The sequence below is a fragment of the Protomyctophum bolini genome, assembly GCF_963924005.1.
Source record: "Protomyctophum bolini genome assembly, chromosome: 4".
In the NCBI taxonomy this organism is placed as follows: Eukaryota; Metazoa; Chordata; class Actinopteri; order Myctophiformes; family Myctophidae; genus Protomyctophum; species Protomyctophum bolini.
In genome coordinates, this window is record NC_137865.1 from 10,963,235 (window position 1) to 10,983,819 (window position 20,585).

General features: G+C 43.3%; 1 protein-coding gene across 2 annotated transcripts in view; it reads right to left on the bottom strand.

Annotated features, from left to right (window-relative positions):
* gnao1a (guanine nucleotide binding protein (G protein), alpha activating activity polypeptide O, a) overlaps positions 1-20,585 on the bottom strand; it is a 150,330-nt gene that overhangs the window by 45,217 nt on the left and 84,528 nt on the right. For both annotated transcript variants that reach the window (XM_080762335.1, XM_080762334.1), the window contains exon 4: positions 3,432-3,592. In XM_080762335.1, the coding sequence (XP_080618461.1) occupies positions 3,432-3,592 (161 nt within the window). The remainder of the gene's footprint in view (positions 1-3,431; positions 3,593-20,585) is intronic.

Below are 20,585 nucleotides of genomic sequence, written 5' to 3' on the forward strand. Positions count from 1 at the left end.
GGGGGCCACAACTGTAGAATGATTGTGTGTGGGGGGCCGCACTGTGTGCGCGCGAAGCGCGGAAATTTGTGGGTTCTCAAAATGCTTTTTGTGCTCAAACACAAAGATTTATGTATATTTCCGCACAGTAATGAGCAGGGTAATATGTCTATACAGGTATATGCCACCTTAGAATAGATGTAGGCCTAGACCTATTTGACAGTGCATAAACAGCATTGCTTTGACATTAACGACCATCAGCTGGACGGACACACACACACACACACACACACACACACACACACACACACACACACACACACACATTAGAGCAGTGATTCCAAAGTGGGGTTCGGGGTCCGGGGACCCCCAGGGTAATGGTTTGGAATCAAATGGACCCTTATGGGTCTGTAACTCTGAGAGTGTACAAATGGAACCAAATGGACCCTAACAGGGTTTATTATTGTGAGAATGATGGCTTCCATTTTCGCAACTTTTCAGGACTAGAAAGCCTGCAGTTTCTATTAGCTTGGATTCTCCATTGATGTCACTGTTGGGTGGGTTTCTGAACTGCCCACAGCCCTCCTATGTGACACAGACAGAGTAGAAAAAAACGTGTCATTTTATCATGATTATTAGTGAGGACCTATTATATGAAGATAGGTTGAAAAGTGGTCCTTTAATGATTACTGTCATTATGGTAATCTCACATTTAATATCGCACACACCATACCTGTAACTCTTATTAGCCCTATTATTATTCTCAAAAAAAAAAAAAAAAGAAAGTTTTTTTTTTTTTTTTTTTTTTTTTTCAAAATTCTTCCAGGGGCCACAAGGAGGCGCTCCGCGGGCCACATGTGGCCCGCGGGCCGCCAATTGAATATCCCTGCTTTAAACAATATGTTTTTAATTACTCTAACATGTACTGCACTGTACTGTAGACAGAAGGTTTAATTCTACACTTGCCACGAACGGATAATTTACTGAGGAAGAACATTACCCCACAGTCCATCTCTCTCTCTCTCTCTCTAGTTGTTCATGCTCTCTCTCTCTCTCTCTCACTCTCTCTCTCTCTCACTCTCTCGTTGTTGATGTCCATTATCTCGCTCTCCCCCTCTATAGTTGTTGTTCATGTCTATTCTCTCTCTCTCTCTCGACCGTTAAATAAATATATTTAATCACTGTTCAGTTGGAATACTTCATTACATCAAACCCACTCTCATGACTACATTTCATTATACTCAACACCGAGCGAACTAAGGTGGTCTTTAGACGAGAACGGTGTTCATAGAAAACGGCAAAATGAAGTATCGTTTGCTGGTGTCCCTTTAGACGAGAATGGCGTTTTCAGGAGGTGAAAACGCAACAAAGTGAAACCACCTCCCAGAGTGGAAATCTTTGAGAACGCCGTTTTATCCCGTATCCGTGTAAACAGGCGAAACAGTGAATCCGCAAAACGTATGACATCATGGCTCACGTTGGCTCACAGCGCATACAGTGTGTTTATTACATTGATGCAGAGCCATATATGACATAATGGAGTTCCTGAACAAGCATCCCTCCTCGCCTACAAAGCGCTGCTCATCAGCGATGGTGAATGTAAAACCATGATGTAAATAAAATGCCTTAATTGTGATAGGTGGCAGCCGCGGCAACAGCGTTTATGTAGCCTAATGTATTGTAATGTATGTATAAAATATATAACCATCCCGTGGCGCTCGCTGCCTGCATGCTCTGGGCTGCCTGTCAGCCTGTCTGTCATCTCGATGCGTTAGTAGATAGCAGGCAGCGAGCGACGGCCACAACCACGTTGTGTTCTGGAAGTGTCATTCAAAACCCGATAGGGTTGCGTGAAGGGGGAGCTACCTGGTTCTTCTTCTTATACGTGGGTGACTGGTTTATTTGGCAGCCCGTTACCTCCACCTAGCGACATTATAGCGTTTTCATAAAGTGTGCGTTCTCGTGTAAAGAGTCAATAAAAAATGAGAACGCAACGGGACTTTGTCGTTTTATCTGGAGACCGTCGCCGTCTAAAAGAGGCCTAAGTGTTGACCTTTGATTTTAGTGCTAGTTACAAGGCACCTTAAATATTGACTCCATGAATTCACCAGGGCAATTTATACACCTGCTCATACGTTTTTTAATTGTTATTGTTTTAATTAAGGTGTCTTTATTGTGTATAAATAAGTGTTCTGTACTTGCTTTTCCAGTACACAACACAACCCATGCGTTTTAAGCTGTAAGTAAGTAGCCTTGCCGAGCCATAGGGCCTCATGGCTCGGTTTCTGTAGCGTGAGGCAGCTTGATGTACAAGTACACCCCCTGGACATGACGCTAGTATGTCGCAGGGATTTACCCCCAATCCAACCCTTGATGCTGAGTGCCAAGCAGGGAGGCACTGGGTCCCATTTTTACAGTCTTTGATATGACTATGACCCGGCCGGGGATTGAACCCCGACCTCCCAGTCTCAGGGAGAACACTCTAACCACAAGGCCACTGAGCTGGTTGTTTTAGGCAGTTCTCATTTCAATATTATGACTATATTCTTGGCATCATTGAAAATGATGGTCCTGCCCTCAATTATTTCACAGAAAATAAATATAGGCCTAGGTAAAATTAATGAAATGTATAATGCCGTGGTTCTCAAACACCAAAGGTAATCAACAAAAAAAAATGATATTATGAAAACTGGTCAAACATTGTCCAAATTGTCAAAAATAAATAAATAATATAGCTGATCTACAAGATGCAAGTCAAACAAAATCGAGTCCCTCAACTACATTCCAAATGCTTATCAGGCTGGACGTCCCCAGTTCAAATACGGTATGACCATAATTGGCGTGTGAAAAGATTTAGAACCATTTGTTTAGAACAGCAAACTGTAATGCTAGCCAGTTGGCTGTGCCTGCTGAAACTGCTTTATTGTAACAGTAGCCAGCACTCTGAAACAGAGTACTGTATGTACTGTAGCTATGGTATATAGCACTGACGGCAATATAAATTAAGTACTTCCTCCAGTTCTAGAAGATGTATGGTGAACAATTACAGTAAGCTATAGGCACAAACAAACATGACCTTGACAGTAATACATTAATGCATTCCATTTAATCTCTCTCTCGTCATCTGCCCCCTCGCTCGTTCACTTCTGTTCACTCACATACTGCTTTCCTCTCGATTCTTCCTCCCTGTCTCTCTCCCCCTTCACTCTCTCTCTCCCAATTCTCTGCCCCATCTGTATCCCCCCCCCCCCCCCACCCCCCCCCTCTCTCTGCCTTCATTGGGACAGTAGATTGGATGGGGTAGTGCTTTTAATGGTGATTGACTGACGGTAAGGTGTGTCAGAGCAGCTGCTCCTCACTACTGCTTTCATACATTTGCTTTTGGCATTTGTGTGTGTGGGTGGGAAGTCCGCACACACACGCACGCACACGCACACACACGGAGAACGTACTATTGTGCCGAGTCGTTGAGCTGGTACTCTCGGGCGCGGCTGAAGCACTCCTGGATGCCAGCGTCGGACCACAGACGCATCATGGCTCCCAGCAGCTCCTGGGAGTACGGCTCCGTGTCCTCCATGCGACTGACCACGTCACACACCATCTTAGCATCGGCCTGCAGGACAGGAGAGGAGAGGAGAGGCAGCAGGTTAGCATCATGGATGAGAAGCTACAGTAAAGACATATATAGCCCTGGGGGACAGGGGGGGAGCTGTGTTCCTCTGACTGGAACCACTGACAAAGTCAAAAGACAACTTAATGACAACTTATGTCTGACCCATTAAGACCTGAGTGAGACCCATTCAAATGCCTTCCAAACCAGTAGTTCGCAAACCTTTTCCTGTCAAAGACCCTGATTAATTGATAATTGACAAGGGAATGGAACTAACAAGACGATGGATCTTTCACAAAGCGTCACAATTTCACAATTTCATCCACTGTTTCACACCAATGTAAACCTGAAGTTGACTCTGATTCTGACCAGTGTTTCTCAACCGGTGGGCCATGAGGGTATTGCATGTGGGCCCCCCAAATAATTGGTAAAATACTACGATGATAATAACAATATGAAGAAAAAAATAAGAATCACACCCGTGTGAAGTGAGGGGCGCTCTTATCATTTTACATCATCATACATCATCTCATGAACAACTGAATGTATATGACTGGTTCGCGGATTTGCTCGTCTTACATATGACGTAAATGTTCCCTTCATTGTCAATGGATTTAATGTTTGTGTTGCCACAAATTGATGTCATATTTGACGGACATATGACCTAATTTCACCTTTCATTGTCAATGGCAAATATGGGGACAGAAGCTGTATATAGGAGGGGCTAGCGGCCCTCAAATACCCCAAACTAGCCTCACAAACGTGTCACGTTGCATCCGTTTGTTGAATACCTATTTTCAGCGCTAGACACCGTCGTATGGCAGAGCTTACATCAAGAAATAGTGTCTTTATGCTCAATAAAAAGAAGGTGATGAACAAAAGCACACACACACACACACACACACACACACACACACACACACACACACACACACACACACACACACACACACACACACACACACACACACACACACACACAGTGTATCATTTATAGAATTTCAGGCGCTGAACTACTCCATACAATGCAGCAATGTCTAACTCACCCAGAATAAAACCTTGCTTACAGACACTTTCCGGTGCTTTAAATGTTAATGGGTTAGGTGTCAAAAAAGACCCAAGGGTACAATTTTACACTCTCAAGAGTTAAGAATGTCATCGCTGGGTACAAACGACTCATTTAGAGTTCTAAACTTAAGCTGTGTCACACAGCTGTGTTTTGTTGTGACCCAAAATCTTTTAGGTCATACCATTCAACTGGGTCAGGCAATGTAACACTTAACACTACAAATTACGAAATTGCTTGTTTTAAAAGCTTCGTCTAAAATGGCCCATCAAGGCAGCAAGATAAAAATACAGCAGAGAGCTATTCTCGTCGGTGTAACACAATCAAACTGGGCCAAGGGGTGTTAAGAATAGAACAAAAAACACTTTTTTAGATAGTTTGTACCGTATCTATTTCCTGCACTACAACGATATAGCACAGATAATAGGACAACACTGCAAGAATCCATGCGCTAGCAAAACAAACACGCCAGAGTGTGTAACTCAATAGCATCAAAATCATACAAACTCACTCAAACTACAGGGCAATCAATGTAACAATATATAATACAGTGTGGTTTACAGTACACCACCAACAGCTAATATTACCTGCCCTTACTGTATGCCATAGAATCAATACATTTTTATCAATGGAAATTAAACAATATACTACCCCCCTTGCTCTTAATAACAGAATGACCACATGATCAACAGTAATCTGCATCAGTGTTCATTTCATCGACTAAAACTATGACGTCGGCTCCCTTTTTTCTAAAGTAAATTGAATTAAAAACTAAGCTATGATGAGTAAAACTAAATATGACAAGAAAGAGAGGGGGGGGGGGGGTGGAGGATTGGTTACGGGTTGGCACCACATTGTTTTTGTTCCCCCACATTAGTTTAGTTTTCGCTAGAATAAAAGATGGATATACCAAGCAATTATTAAACCAAACCCAACGAAGCGAGTACAACTGCAGACATTTTAACACCTCTGGCTGGTGGGAAGCATTTTGGAGGAGCACCGGCGCTCTTGGTTTCCACCGTGGCTTCCACCGCGGAACTGTATGAGATCAAAAAGAGTTGATTCCAGACTCTCAAAGGACAGACTCACTGAGCTGCACTGCTGAATTCTGTCGGCAGGGGTATACTCAGTACGTGTATAGATTGTTGTTAGTGGGAATGAAAACATAGGCGCCCCACCGGAAGAGGAGGGCTGACCAAAACGGTCTGCCCGGTCACTCCCCATCCGTCTCTCCCCGTTTCCTGTCAACCTAACCTATAGTATGATTAAAGGCTGTGTCTTTCTTTGCACCTCCATCCCTTCCGCAGCACTTCTCCTTATATGAGACTGTTATCAGTGTTACATAACCTGTACTGTACTGCTGATGCACTTACAGTAACTGCACCGTGTTTGCAGCTTGACAATGACACGGCTGCACTTTCTCTATACCATCTATTTGCACTGTTGTAAACATGTTTCTTCATGCCTGCAGTACTTCACTGTACACAGTACTTCACTGCTCCTGTTGTGAATGACAAAGGGAGCCCAGCGCATGTAGGCTGACATAATGTACAGCTAGACAAAACTATTGTCTAGCTGTGCATCATAGAGACCAACAGTAGACTGACCTCAGTAAGCAGTGGTTCTCAACCTTTTTCCGGCCCCCCCAAAAGAATCATAATTATTTTAACTGGTGACCCCCCCAAAATAATCATATTTGAACTGGTGACCGCCACAACATAATCATATTTGAACTGAAGACCCCCCCGCCACCCCAAAAGAATCATATTTGAACTGCATTAGACTCCTGACCGGATGTACTGTAGAATGATGTCCACAGTCTACAGTAGGTCAGGGCTTTCCCAGCGCTCCATCTATCGCTCCTTAACCTCCATCTGCACTCTGATGCATCTCACAGTCCGGCAGCCGATACGCTTCTTTTGTTTAAAGTCTATATGCATGCATTCATGAATCCACTTGCTGAGCGGCTGTCGGCATTAAGATATTTTTTAACATCCTATATAAGGCAAGATTTTCACATTTTCATTATGCTTTTTGTCAAACTAGGGGGTTTTCATGATTCTGAATCCATTTCAAGCATTAGTTTTGCACAAAAAACACCCTTATATTTTAGTATGGTCACATACAAAACCCAGATAAAAGAAAAAGCTCAATAACAACAGCCGGTCAGCAAGTGGATTCATGAATGTATGTACAGTATATAGACAATATCTATGGCAAAAAAAGAAACGGTAGGCCTATATACCAAATTTCCCACCCCACAACCCCGGCTGCCAGACTATCAGTCAATACCTATAGCTATGCCGTTCAATCTCCTTCCCTCTGACTTTGTACTGTAGGTAGTAGTACACACACTAATAATACAGTATCTGACCCTTATCTACCCTTCCTCCATCTGTCCTCATAGCCTATCCTCCCACTGGCATTATATTTCCTCTCTCTCTCTCTCTCTCTCTCTCCATTAGTCACGAAACATCTCTCAGTGCCACCACTTTCATCTCTCTTCATCCTTCAAGAAAACCATGAAATGTGCATATCTGGTCAGGTGTATTTACTTCTGCTTTGTTGTGTGTGTGTGTGTGTGTGTGTGTGTGTGTGTGTGTGTGTGTGTGTGTGTGTGTCTGTGTGTGTGTGTGTGTGTGTGTGTGTGAGAGAGAAAGAGAGAGAGAGAGAGAGAGAGAGAGAGAGAGAGAGTGCATTGCTGTGATTGTCTCCACAGGAAGTGGGTGCGGTACCGACAGCTGCAGTGTGGTCGCACGCACGCACGCACGCACGCGTTTCGTGCACACACAGCACACAGTTCCGTCGACCTGTATTTACCTCAGGGAACGTTTGGTATAAGACACGTGCGTGCCTATTTCAACACCACCTTGTTTCAGAACAGTATACAGTCACAACCACACCTGGCAATCCATCCTCTGAACATGTCCAGCACTGCAGAGCACATCTAAAGCAGGGGTTCTCAACCCGTGGGTCGCGAGCCCTCGGGGAGTCGCCAAATTATTTTGGGAGGTCCCCAAATTATGAAAAATAACTGAATGGCTGGAAAACGGAAATTAAGAGTTTACATAGTACGTGGTGCATGCATAAATGTGACCCATTTTGGGTCGGAAACCCTTTTGCTGGCATTATGTTATGCTTTAGCTATTGAAAAAGATCTATAAAGGTCCATTTTGTTACCAACTCTCCATCATTTAGCTGGGGACCACCCGGAACGACCTCAAGGACCAGTGGTGGTCCCCGGACCACTGGTTGAGAACCAGAAAATCCCACGGCTGTTTCGAATCGATTATTAGTCTATAGATGTTCATATTCAACTAAAGTGATTCGTTTCGCACGATGCTTTCTGAGCTTGTAGATCGGCCATTTCTGCCATTTAGAAAAGCATTTTTCTTCAATGATCAATTAAATACATTAGCCGGATTATGTTGCACCTCTAGAGCATTCTTCATCGTCTCCAGGGAGACGTTACAAGATATTCAGGGCTGGGGAAACGTTGACCTTCCACAGTACTTATAAAAGCACCTCCTTCCTACAGTACAGTACAGTACAGTACAGTACAGTACAGTACAGTACAGTACAGTACAGTACAGTACAGTACAGTACAGTACAGTACAAGCATCTTTGAGATGTGTAGCTAGGGGGAAATTCTACTGGTAACATAATAGAGCTCTTCCTCCAGGGATACTGTATTAAAGTGACGGTTGGTTGGTGCATTTAACCACAAACATAGCAGAAATACAGTAACACATCACCCATTCCTAAAACAGGAATTTAGATTGGCGGTTTGAACTGTATGGCATCTGACACCCAAACTGGCGTGAGGGGGGGGGGGGGGGGGGGAGGCACAAATAAATATGTAGAACACACATAAATCTGTGTAAAACTTTGCGAATAGGACACCACACTAAAATAAGATCATTCGTCTCGAGCAAAACCTTGTCAGAATATTTAATTCAATAAAGCAGAAGTGTTTCTTTCAGTGAGCTGAAACCAGACCCCCCCTGCCCTATGGATTTCACATTAAAGTCCTTGCTGTCGAGCAGAAAGATTTTTATCTCCATAATTAACTTCCGTGAATTAATGCCTTGCTTCATCATACTACAATGTCACACAGAAGTAGAAAAAATAGCCAATCTACAAACTCTCAACGACGCACTCTAATCATGTAGACTTCTTGTAAATTAAGCAATGCCGATGTTTAACAATAATGTAACTCTTGACAGTGTAAAATGAAACCAAATGGACCCTTGAAACCAAATGAACCAGCAAGGGTCATTTGCTTTCATGTTACACTCTCAATAGTTAAAGATCTATGAGGGTCCATTTGGTTACCACTGGTGGTCCCCGGACCACTGGTTGAAGACCACTGCTTCCTGTGATGTCATTACCATAGTAGTAGTGTCTAGTTTCTGACAGGTCAAAAGGTCAAGGATCACGGCCTTGGAGTGATTCTCCCTCCCTTAGTTTATTGGCCTAATAGTCTGCTCATCCATCGCGCACGCACACACACACACACACACACACACACACACGCACACGCACGTGCACACGCACACACACATTTAAAAGGGCCATACCAGTACTCTGGCATATTTTGCATATTGACTACAATCAGTGGTCATCGATATATCCGATTATCCGTATGGACAAATGTGTCCGTGGCAAATGTTAGATTTTGTTTATTACAAAACATCAAATGTTAGACTTAGTAAAAATCCTAACCCTTGTTCCAGGGACCCCCAGATCAAAGATTTGAGTAAAAAATATTCACTTAAAAAAATAGAAGATATACAAGCTCATAGAGCGGCACCAAATGAAACGATATGAGCTTGTATATCTGCCATTTTTGAAAAGCATGTCCTATAGGCTAACTGTATGTAGAGCTAAAATCTAAAATGACACAGATGCTTTCCCGGTTGTAATGGGTTAACTCCGAGTGTAAAAAGGGACGCAAAGGGACAGTCATGGGTCGATTTGGGTCTACGGACTACTTGAAGATGGAGTGCCGGGATTTTTTTACCACCCTACAACATGATCATCTGGTATTATTGCGACTGCAGGTCGCATTTACTATGAAATCGAACATTTCCCGTCAGTAACTCAATATTCCCATACAATGCCCCCAAATAAGCCCCTCATCAAACCCTGTACACTCAAGAGAATGTCCCCGGCCGCTATACCATCATAATTTTTTCATTGGCCCGTTTGACTGTTAAGGTTTCAGCCTCCAGGAAGAAACCCTAAATACAAAAGGGAAGACATCATTGCACATACAGTAACAACCTCACGGAGGCTGTTACTGTGACTGCCAACTGTGGCTATATCTGCAGCCTGACAGTGAATAGGCAATCATCTCTTTGTCCCGGCATAATCATCCCTCCATCATCCTGTCCATCTGTCTCCCTTAAAATGCCTACCACCCCTCTCGCCCTTTTTCACTGCTCTCTCTCTCCTCAATAGCCTCATCATCATCACAGAGTATACAGTCAAATTATGTCATTCATCAAGACAAGTATTTTTCTATTTGTACGTCTTTAAATGTTCTGATGAATTGAAAATGGTGGACCCACATGTAAACAAGTTGTGTGTTTTTCATGGTGTCGTCCACAAAGTAATAGTTTTTGTATTTACTTGAAATGTACCCATTCTGTGTACTGTGAAATAAAAATTCACAGTACATCTGTGGTGGAAAGTAACTAAGTATACATTTAATCAAGTATTGCAAAGAAAAGATACCTCACATTTGTACTTACTGTAAAGTAAGTACAAATTTGAGGTATCTTTTCTTTACTGAAGTTTTTGCCAGTTTTCAGTACTACTGTCAGAGGCAAATGTTGTACTATTTCTCCTCTACAATAATTTGAAAACTTTAGTTACTAGTTACTTTGTAGATTTAGATTATTACTACAAAACACAACACGCCACAGGCTTGGAGATCTGCAAATGATCTTCAAATGATTTGTATACATGTGGAACTTGTGAAATGGGATATTCTGCATAATGAGTACTTTTACTTTTGGTACTTTACATTATAGTATTGTCATACATACTATAACTTTACATTATAGTATGACACTTTTGTGGTGTTGATACTTTTACTTAAATAAATAGAATTGTCCATCCATCCACCCACCCACCCAGCCATCCACCCACCTTATCACACGCACACACATGATCACGCACGCATGCACACACACACACACACACACACGCACACACACACACACACACACACACACACACACACACACACACACACACGCACACAGGGAGAGACTCCAGGGAATTAATCTAATGTCTACAAAGTGTGACATTTAAGCTTTGAACCCGACCAGGGATACCCCAGGAAATCCAATACAGCAATTTACACACACACACACACACACACACACACACACACACACACACACACACACACACACACACACACACACACACACAGATCAGAATAGAACATGCATACATTTCATTGTTTAGTGTGCACATGCACACAGTGCCCTTATCAAAATGACGTGTTATTACGGGGAACATTCTGCCAGCTGATATAAACTTTCTTCCTTCGCCCGTTCTCATTAGTCATTACAAATCTCCAGCTGTGTCAAGTAACTAAGTACATTTACTTAAGCAGTAGTACTGCTTCATTCCCAGAAGGTGAAAAAAGCAGACTTGCAAAGAAAAAGAAAAAGATTCCAAGGCACTCCGTCTTAGATGAAAAAATATAAATATAACCCATGCTATTTTAAGTTAGTAGTTAGTTTGTAGATTTTACAAAACATACTATAAACCACTTCAGCCCTATATACATTTCGGCCGTTATCTACAAAAGAACCTCATTAATTTTATTAATAAGATTCCCATATAATGGACTCTGATCAAATGCAACCAGTTTAATGAGGGCACATTTTTCTCATTTTTTCATTTTGTCAGAAGATCTTATCGGGATGACAGGACCATTATAATGAAGGGCAATATGGGAACCCTCGTTACGGTACTGTAGAAACCAGAACTCGGTTTGGCTCCTACCCTTTTTTAGTCCATTTCTTACCGGGTTGCTTCTGTGTTTATTCCTACTAACAACAACACTATGTGTTTGGGGCAATGCTGCTGAGAGATTGAAGTGAGTTGAAGTGTATAACTATGTTCAGTCTTGGGCGTAATAATGCCTAATACAAGTAACGCTGTTAATCAGCAGGCCTGGAGTTTTATTGATTTAAGGGTCAAGGCCACTTGGAGCATAGTCAATCTTTTTGAGGGAACAAAGGCCATGAAATAAAACAATAATCTTAATGAATTGAATTTAAGAGTTAAGGATGATTTAATTTTAAACTATTGGCAAAGAAACATTTCAGAATTTCAATAAGACACTCGTGTGTAAAAAACATATTGACAGGAGAGAAGCAAAGAAGAAAACACAGCCTTCATGGACTCCATGAAATTCCTGCCGTGGTAACCACTAACCAGATTACTTTTATCAAGTAACGAGTAAACTAATGCGTTAGTTTTTAAATTAAGAGTATTCAGCTAAACCGGATTAAAAGTTAAGACTCTTGACAGCCGCCGTGATGTAATCTGTACATTATTATTATTACTGGAAGGTTGACATGAAACTATTAAACTACAATAGGGAACTTCTCCTTCAGTTCCTAAGCCTGACATGAAACTATTAAACTACAATAGGGAACTTCTCCTTCAGTTCCTGAGCCTGACATGAAACTATTAAACTACAATAGGGAACTTCTCCTTCAGTTCCTGAGCCTGACATGAAACTATTAAAACTACAATAGGGAACTTCTCCTTCAGTTCCTGAGCCTGACATGAAACTATTAAAACTACAATAGGGAACTTCTCCTTCAGTTCCTAAGGTTGACATGAAACTATTAAAACTACAATAGGGAACTTCTCCTTCAGTTCCTAAGCCTGACATGAAACTATTAAACTACAATAGGGAACTTCTCCTTCAAGTTCCTGAGCCAAGTGTTTGGCTGGAGGAGAAGACGATCCTGTTTCATCCCGCTTTACAAACAAAGACAAATACATTGATTTGTGATCCAATCCCTTGTTGTTTGTCCTTCCCCTTCTTCCCTGCCTGGCTCCCAGGGTCCTCATCATTCTTCCCTGCCTGGCTCCCAGGGTCCTCATCTACTTCATTCAAGACAGCAGAGAGCTGCGGTCCGGCAGAAAGTAACCTCATATATAATTTAATTTAAACTTTGTTTTATTTGTATGAATTAATTCAAGACAGCAGAGCGCTGTGCTCCGGCAGAAAGTAACCTCATCTACATGATTTAACTGTTAATGAATGAAACACCCTGCTCCATCATACAAGAGTGTCACACAAGAAGTAGTGAAACCAGCCCATTGTACAAGCTCACGGCGTGTTCAGTATTTTATTGTCTTTTGTTTGAATAGTAATAAAAGGGAAAGGTTTTGGACATACAAGGTTTCCACCTGACGGCTATACGAGCGCTGAAATTAATCTAGGAGACAGCGCTGTGACTGGTAGCAGAGGGGGAAGGGGCCTGATCAATTACATTAATAAAACAACAGCAAACTGACGAATTAAAGTCTCTGTTGACTGTGTGTGTGTGCGTGTGCGTGTGTGTGTGTGTGTGTGTGTGTTCAAGAGACAAAGACAGACGGGTGAAGTGAGAGAGGCAAAGGAAAGGCAGGGTGATTAAGCCAATGCTTTGTGTGGTCGCTTAAATCCATCTGATAGACTATACTACCGTGCTAATTCTACTTTCCCTCCAGAGACCTTGTAAGGGATAATGCTAAACTGTTTCATCTGATCAGATTACTGAAGTACAAGTACAATACTATGTGAAATTAAGCTGGTTTTGTTCAAAGATATCCATCTCCTTTTCACTATAAATTTCTTAAACGAAGCAATACTGCTTCATCAAAGTTGGCATTGTTAATTTTATATTACTGTTGGATACCAATCCAGGTGAATATATGTTTTTTTTATATTAACCACCTGAACCTTAGAATCCATATTCTGGCGCAAACAGTAACCAAAAATGAGAACGGTAGGGTAAGCTTGTAGATCTGCTATTTTCGGCAGAGTACGTTTTGAGGGTTTAAGTGGCTAAATTAATCCAACATTAATAGAGCAGACGAACAAACAAAGAACACTGATGACAGATCAAAGTATAGATAGTCAAACATGTCTATGAAGCTATTTATGAATTATATACAAATGTTTAATCTGCAACACAATTCTATACAGCATGTAGGGGAGGAGGGGTCCCTGCTTCATCTCTTTCTCTCTCTCTCTCTCTCTCTCTCTCTCTCTCTCTCTCTCTCTCTCTCTCTCTCTCTCTCTCAGCTAAGGGGGCCCTTGGCCTGAAATAATGTTGGTGTTGTAAGTCTGTCACTCTTTTGTGCAGAAACACGTTGCACTGTATAAGAAAAGAAAAGAACATGGCCATCAATATGCTGCTTTCTGACTGAGCGTCCTTGAGGTGGGAGCTCTACCCCTTCTGTCCGTGCTTACTGGGAGGAGCCATGCATGTGTGTGTGTGTGTTTGTTCTTGAGAAAGAGAGAGAGATGTGTGCGCGCGCACGTGCATGTGTGTATGTGTGTGTGCGTGCATGGCCTCCCAGTGTAAAGTGCTGGGCAGGGGGCCATAGGGACACTTAGAACCCCAATCCCTCGCCAAGCCAAGGATGCTGTCTAAATGAACATACTGGAAGACATCAAGTCTGCGTGCGTTTGAGTGAGTGAGTGTGCATGTGCGTGTGTGTGTGTGTGTGTGTGTGTGTGTGTGTGTGTGCGTGTGTGTGTGCATGTGTGCGTGTCCAGTCCAACATCAGTGTGAAAGGTCGCTATAGTATAAGAACAGAGATGACCCTGAACTGTTGGCCTGGCAGCTTTGGTTGTCACGGCAACCCCCGGCATAAAGTACTCATGCTTTCTTATACTTACAGCTGTGCTCCGGTGTCATGCACAGAAAATAGCGGATCTACAAACTCACAGCGCGGCGCACCACAATGAGGTTGCGAGCTTGTAGATCTGCTAGTTCCGGTGCACGCAAACTCAATCCTAACCCTCAGTTGGACCTTTTATGTAACTATCCTTATGCTACAATGTCACACACGCACACGAACACACACGAACACACACACACACACACACACACACACACAACATGGAGACCAATAGGAATCCTTCAGATGCCAAACAGCCACTCTACCTGCATTCTTAATTTACACTCTCTTAAGGATTTGCCGTTCTATAAAAAACAAATGATCATTAGCTTGCTGCTGTGGATTAGAAAGGCTGGAATGGTCTGGACTGATGCATGTGCAGTAGAGAGAGAGAGAGAGTCCCTGTTTTATTACTATTTAAAAAGTTATCCAAAAATAGCCAATCTACAAGCTCAGTCACAATGGGACTGAGTCACAACGTGATCTACACAGCTTGTAGATCACCCATTTTCTCTACTTTTGTGTGACACTATTGTATGATGAAGTGGGGCATTCATTTACGGGGAAAAAACGTAAAAGAGTAAAAAAAACATGGTATAAGCGGTTTCTGGCGGCAGCAATGATATGTTAAATAAAATATCTTTCCGTCTCCATTTCTCTGCCATACTCTCTCACTCTCTCTCTCTCTCTTCAGGACACACACGCACGCACACACGCACACACACACACACACACACACACACACACACACACACACACACACACACACACACACACACACACACACACACACACACACACACACACACACACACACACACACACACACGCGCGCGCTCCATCAGGCTCATGCATATCCAGTCGTGACTCTTTCTCCACAACCACCTCTTAATGTTGTTACCATCCCTCTCTCTTTCTCTCTCCATCTGTCATCCCTCCATCTCTCCTCTCTGTCTCTCTCTCTCTTCTCCTCATCCCTCCATCCCTCCCTCTGTCTCTCCCTCCTCCGCATCATGTGACAATCAGCTACAGTTGCTATGGTTACTTGTCTCCTTTCCCAGGAATGCAATCTCGGTGCAGATTTCTCTCTGACGCTCTTGTCGGACAATAAAGTGTTCCGAATGCGAGTCTCCATCTGCTATCGGGCCCTAATGCCTGATTTATCCTCGGCCGCGTGCCGTGTCAAAGCACCGCGGCAGTAAAAATCACCCTTCCAGCCTCCGTTACTCCGGACTTAGTTGCGCGTCGGTGCGCCACATCAAAGATATAGCAGATCTACAACACCACGCTGTGGTGGAGCACTTTGAGATTGTAGATCTACTATAGTGTAAAACCACCGTCTTTATTATATACGACTCCCTCCATTTCCCCGGCTCTCCGTTCCGCTGACTCTCTCCCTTCAGCCATCCGTCATTGTCTCTCTGTCCATAATTCTCTCCTGTAATTTCCTCATCTCTAACTTTCCTATCATTCCACTCTCAATCTTCTCTCTCACTTCTCCCCCCCCACCTCTCCCTCTCTCTCTCTCTCTCTATCTCTCTCCCTCTCTCACTCTCTCTCTCTCCTCATCAGCACGCCTCCTGCTGTGACATGTCTTCTCTACAGCTCCATAACATCCATCGTTCGTCGCCTCTCGTCCTCTCCTCACCTCACCTCTAGTTCTCCCCTCCCTCCCTCCCTCCCTCCCTCCCTCCCTCCCTGCCCTCTCTCCTCCTCTCAACTCCATGTTATCCCCATTCCCCTCCCATCTCTCCTCTCAACTCCATGTTATCCCCATTCCCCTAGCACTATATATTTATTAATAAAGACTCTTACTCGACTGGAAGTGCAGATTTAATTCATTTTCTTTTGGAATCTGCAGCCAGCACACGCCTGAACCTATATAAAAATTGTCTGAGTAGAGCGGGCCTTTTCCCCTGAAATCCCCATTCCCCACCCATCAACTCCATGTCAGTGGTGTAGTGCTATACTTTTAGAAGTGGGGGGGGGGGGGGGGGGGGGGGGGGGGGGGGCGATAAGACGACGTGCTATTTTGCATGCGCATTAACTCCATGCTATCCCCTCCCATCTCTCCACACCTCTACACTGCTGTTCCCTCGATCTTTGTGTTATCCTTTTAGCGCCGCTGTACAATTGTTGCACCGCTGTACGTCTTGTTAAATTGTTAATACAGTAAGTATTCAGACGATCAATCAAAACTCCTCTCCTCTCATAAAGCCCTGGCCCACAGTGTTAGAAAGGAGTTCTCCTTAAAGGGACATTTCCCCGCTTGTAAGAAACTGCAGTCACTCAATCTTAATAGTATTTGTAGTAGATAACAGTAGCACAATTTGACACTTGCACCCTATGGCCAGAAAAATAAGTTTGTGTGTTTGACTATAGGGTTTGACTGGATTGCTGAATTCCTACAATGACCATAATGCCTTGGTGCACTGCCCCTCCTTGTGGAGAGGGCAGATCCTTCGTCTGACCAGAATTGCATGCAGGCCCACAGCACCAGGAGCCTCTTAGTGTCGCCAACATCTCATTAGCCATCTTCCCTATCGACTGTCTCTCAGTCTCACGAGAGACAGTGGGGGCTGTACTGTAGCATGCCACTTGGACACAGGCCGGGGTCTGATCAGCCTTGGCCGTGTCGCCTGGAGGAGGGCGTATGTTTTTAATCTTACAGAAACACCCAACGGTTCCAGGTTTACTGAATGATGTGTCCGAGTTTATGCCTCAGTAGATGCTTAATTTACTTCAGTCAAGAGTGTTCCCACAAAGGAAAGTAGGCGTTCAACATCTGACAACGTCTTTGTTTTGATGAGCAGCGAAACTGTATTTTATTAGTTTGGACTGAAGACGAGAGGCTGCGGCACAGTGCGGCAGCTGCACTAGCGTGGGTGTGATGAGGGGGAAAGGAAAGAAGGTACCTCCTCATTTAATCTCCTCAGCCCCTCCCATATCTCCTCTTCCTTCCTAGCCCTCCTCTCACCCCCTCCCCCCCTCCCCCCTTCCTTGGTGGACAGTTACAGAGAAAACATCTAAGTGATGAAGCTGCTACAGCAAATATTAAGAAGACAAACTCTCTCTCTCTCTCTCTCTCTCTCTCTCTGAATAATTGAAGTGATGAAATATTCAACTGTTGTGCTCCCCTGCTGATCACCCCGTTGGAACCCTAATGTGCATTTATGAGTGTGTGTGAGTGCGTGTGTGAGTCTGTGCGTGCGTGCGTGCGTGTGTGTGTGTGTGTGTCCCACTTCACTATACTGGAGCTTCCATTACCACCATGGGTTGCCCTATGACCACACCCATTATTCTTGCACGCACGTGCACGCATGCACGCACGCATGCACGCACGCACAGTGGATACGGGGTACATATACAGACTGTTATATGAGTGCGTCGTTAATATGTAGTGCGGTCAATAGCACCCAGAGTGCTCTGAAAATCAATGCTGTTCCTATATCAACCCAGAGCGACGGAGAGGAAGTGAGAGATGGAGGATACACATCCACATCTTAATATGAGACTATAGATATCGTTGCCGTCTGGCAGAAACCTTGTATCTCCATATTTTAACTTTTGATGTTTTTTGGTAAATCAAAGCCCTGCTTCATCATACTACAGCATGTGTTACACGAAAGTATAGCAAAGATAGTCGATCTACAAGCTCGATCGGCTGGTTTTGCCATTTTTATTACTTGAACAGTTTCCACCCGACAACAACGTCGTCTGGAAGTTTGGATAAGACGTAAGTGTTCCAATTTAAGACTTATTTTACACGTTCCCCCCCCCTCATTTTTCTTTGAGTTATGTATATATTTCTTTAAATCACAATGCAGAATTATTGTCAGAATACGGATATCGAGGTATTTGGTCAAAAATATTTGTCCCAGCCCTATAGGAGAAAAGCACATGCGGTACAGTACAGTACAGTACAGTACAGTAGAGGGAGGGACAGGGCAGAGAGGACTGTAGACAGTGGATGATTCAGGCCTTTCCAGACGGGAAAGTGACTGGCGTGCCTTAATTGGTCATTCATTTTCAATGAGAGGCGGGGGGTTATTTTGGACGCGTGCCAGGGCGTTGAGGGGCGTTGGCGCGAGCGGGGCGCGGTCCTGTATAAACGCGTCGCACGCGTGCTCCTCTCGTGCATGTGCTCCTCTCGTGCATGTGCTCCTCTCGTGCATGTGCTCCTCTCGTGCATGCGCCCGCGGGCGGCTAGAGCTGGATTGTGGTCAGCTTTGTTGTTTTTTTTCGTGTGCAGACCCGTACGCCGCTCCCGTCTGAAGCGGCTTTTATCCCGCTCAGAATAACTGTGACTCATGATATTATGCCACTTTATCTTTCACCGAGCAGGTAATTACAATGAGAGAAGAAAAACGATTCATCATTAAACAAGAATTGATTAAATCAATTAGTCACCAGCTGCATTATTATTATCTGCGGGGGTCCGCTATACGTAACTGCCTCTGTGTCAGTATAGTTTAGGTAGGAACCAAAATTATAAACACTCTGGTTAGGAAGGAACGCTAGTGAGGATATGCTAGTGGAGATTCACCACCATTGAACTATCATGATTTATCGCTATAAAATATGATATCGCCCCGCCCCTGGAAGAGAGATGTTTCTTGCTGTTAGCATGTATAAAGATATGCAGTACATGAGACACACACAGGCAGGCAAGTACTCATGCACTTAAGCACACACACATGCATGTGCGTGTGTGCTTAAGTGCATAAGTACTTGCCTGCCTGTGTGCACACACGCATACACGCACGCACACACACACTATACAATACATATTCATGAGGCTGTGCCATTATGTGATAAAAAAGGCGTCCTAAATAGCATTGCAACACAACACGAGATGCACTGAGCTCTATACTGCAGGCCTATATGAAAACACAGCATCTGTGTTTGTCTTGAAGCATCTGTTATGGAAGATAACCGATACGATCTCATTCTGTGTAAAACAATAATAATATTGTCCATTCTGAAAAAGCCATATTTGAAAAGGCCTCTTTATTCCAAAACTAGAGATGCACCGTTATTGAACTGTTGGCCCATATCCCAACACAAACAGCTTGAATGTAGTATATATATATATATATATTTTTTTTAACTTGTTGACTATTTTGAAAGCTTCCCCAGAAAACACAGAATCTACAGCCTTCATGTGATGATCGCCTCGGGGATCATATTATGAGTGCATGGTTGTGAGATTATGAATATCTATCAGAAGTGCTCACATTGTTCTCGACTACACAGTACCAGGGTGGGGGGGGAGTGGTTGCCTGTGTGTTTCCCCTAATCCTCCGCAGGTGGACTGATTGATGATTTTCACCGAGAGAAGCTGGCCCGTCTGTCAGGGAGTGATCGGCCCTGACTGGCTGTCGGTCTAGAGTGGGAGTGCTCCTGATCATGGCTCTCCCTACTCACCTATACTATATCAGTCAGTGTGTTCCTGGAAGGCGGAGGGGAGACAGGCCGGAATCCTCCCTCTCCCAGCCGCCACACCGACTGTGGACTTTTGCACAACGCCAAACCACGTTATTCCTTAGTTTATTCCCTCCCGAAAGGAATTCGTTTACTTTTCAGTTGTAGTGCTAATTTGTGTCTGTTTGCTAGGTATATTTTCTTTTGAGTTTGATCTGTATTCTGTACCCATTCGTTATTTCATTATTTAATTCACCTTTATGTAAATAAATATTCGCATTTTGAAGCTGGTGTCCTGTCGATCCATTAAATGTTACACCTCATTACCCCTAGACAAATTGGGTCGTAACACTTCATAATCACAAAAGGCCTTTTTAGGGGTTAAAAAAATCAACATAATTATTATGGAAATAACAAAGATAATTGGAATAGCACAAAAAACTAATTTCACGCACTGTTTTACACCTGCAAACCTGTGACGTGAGAATTAAGTTCATTCTGACAGACAAATAATACAATATCGTAATTATTGTGATCTTGTAGATTTTTGCCTTTAAGATATTTAGATTTTTT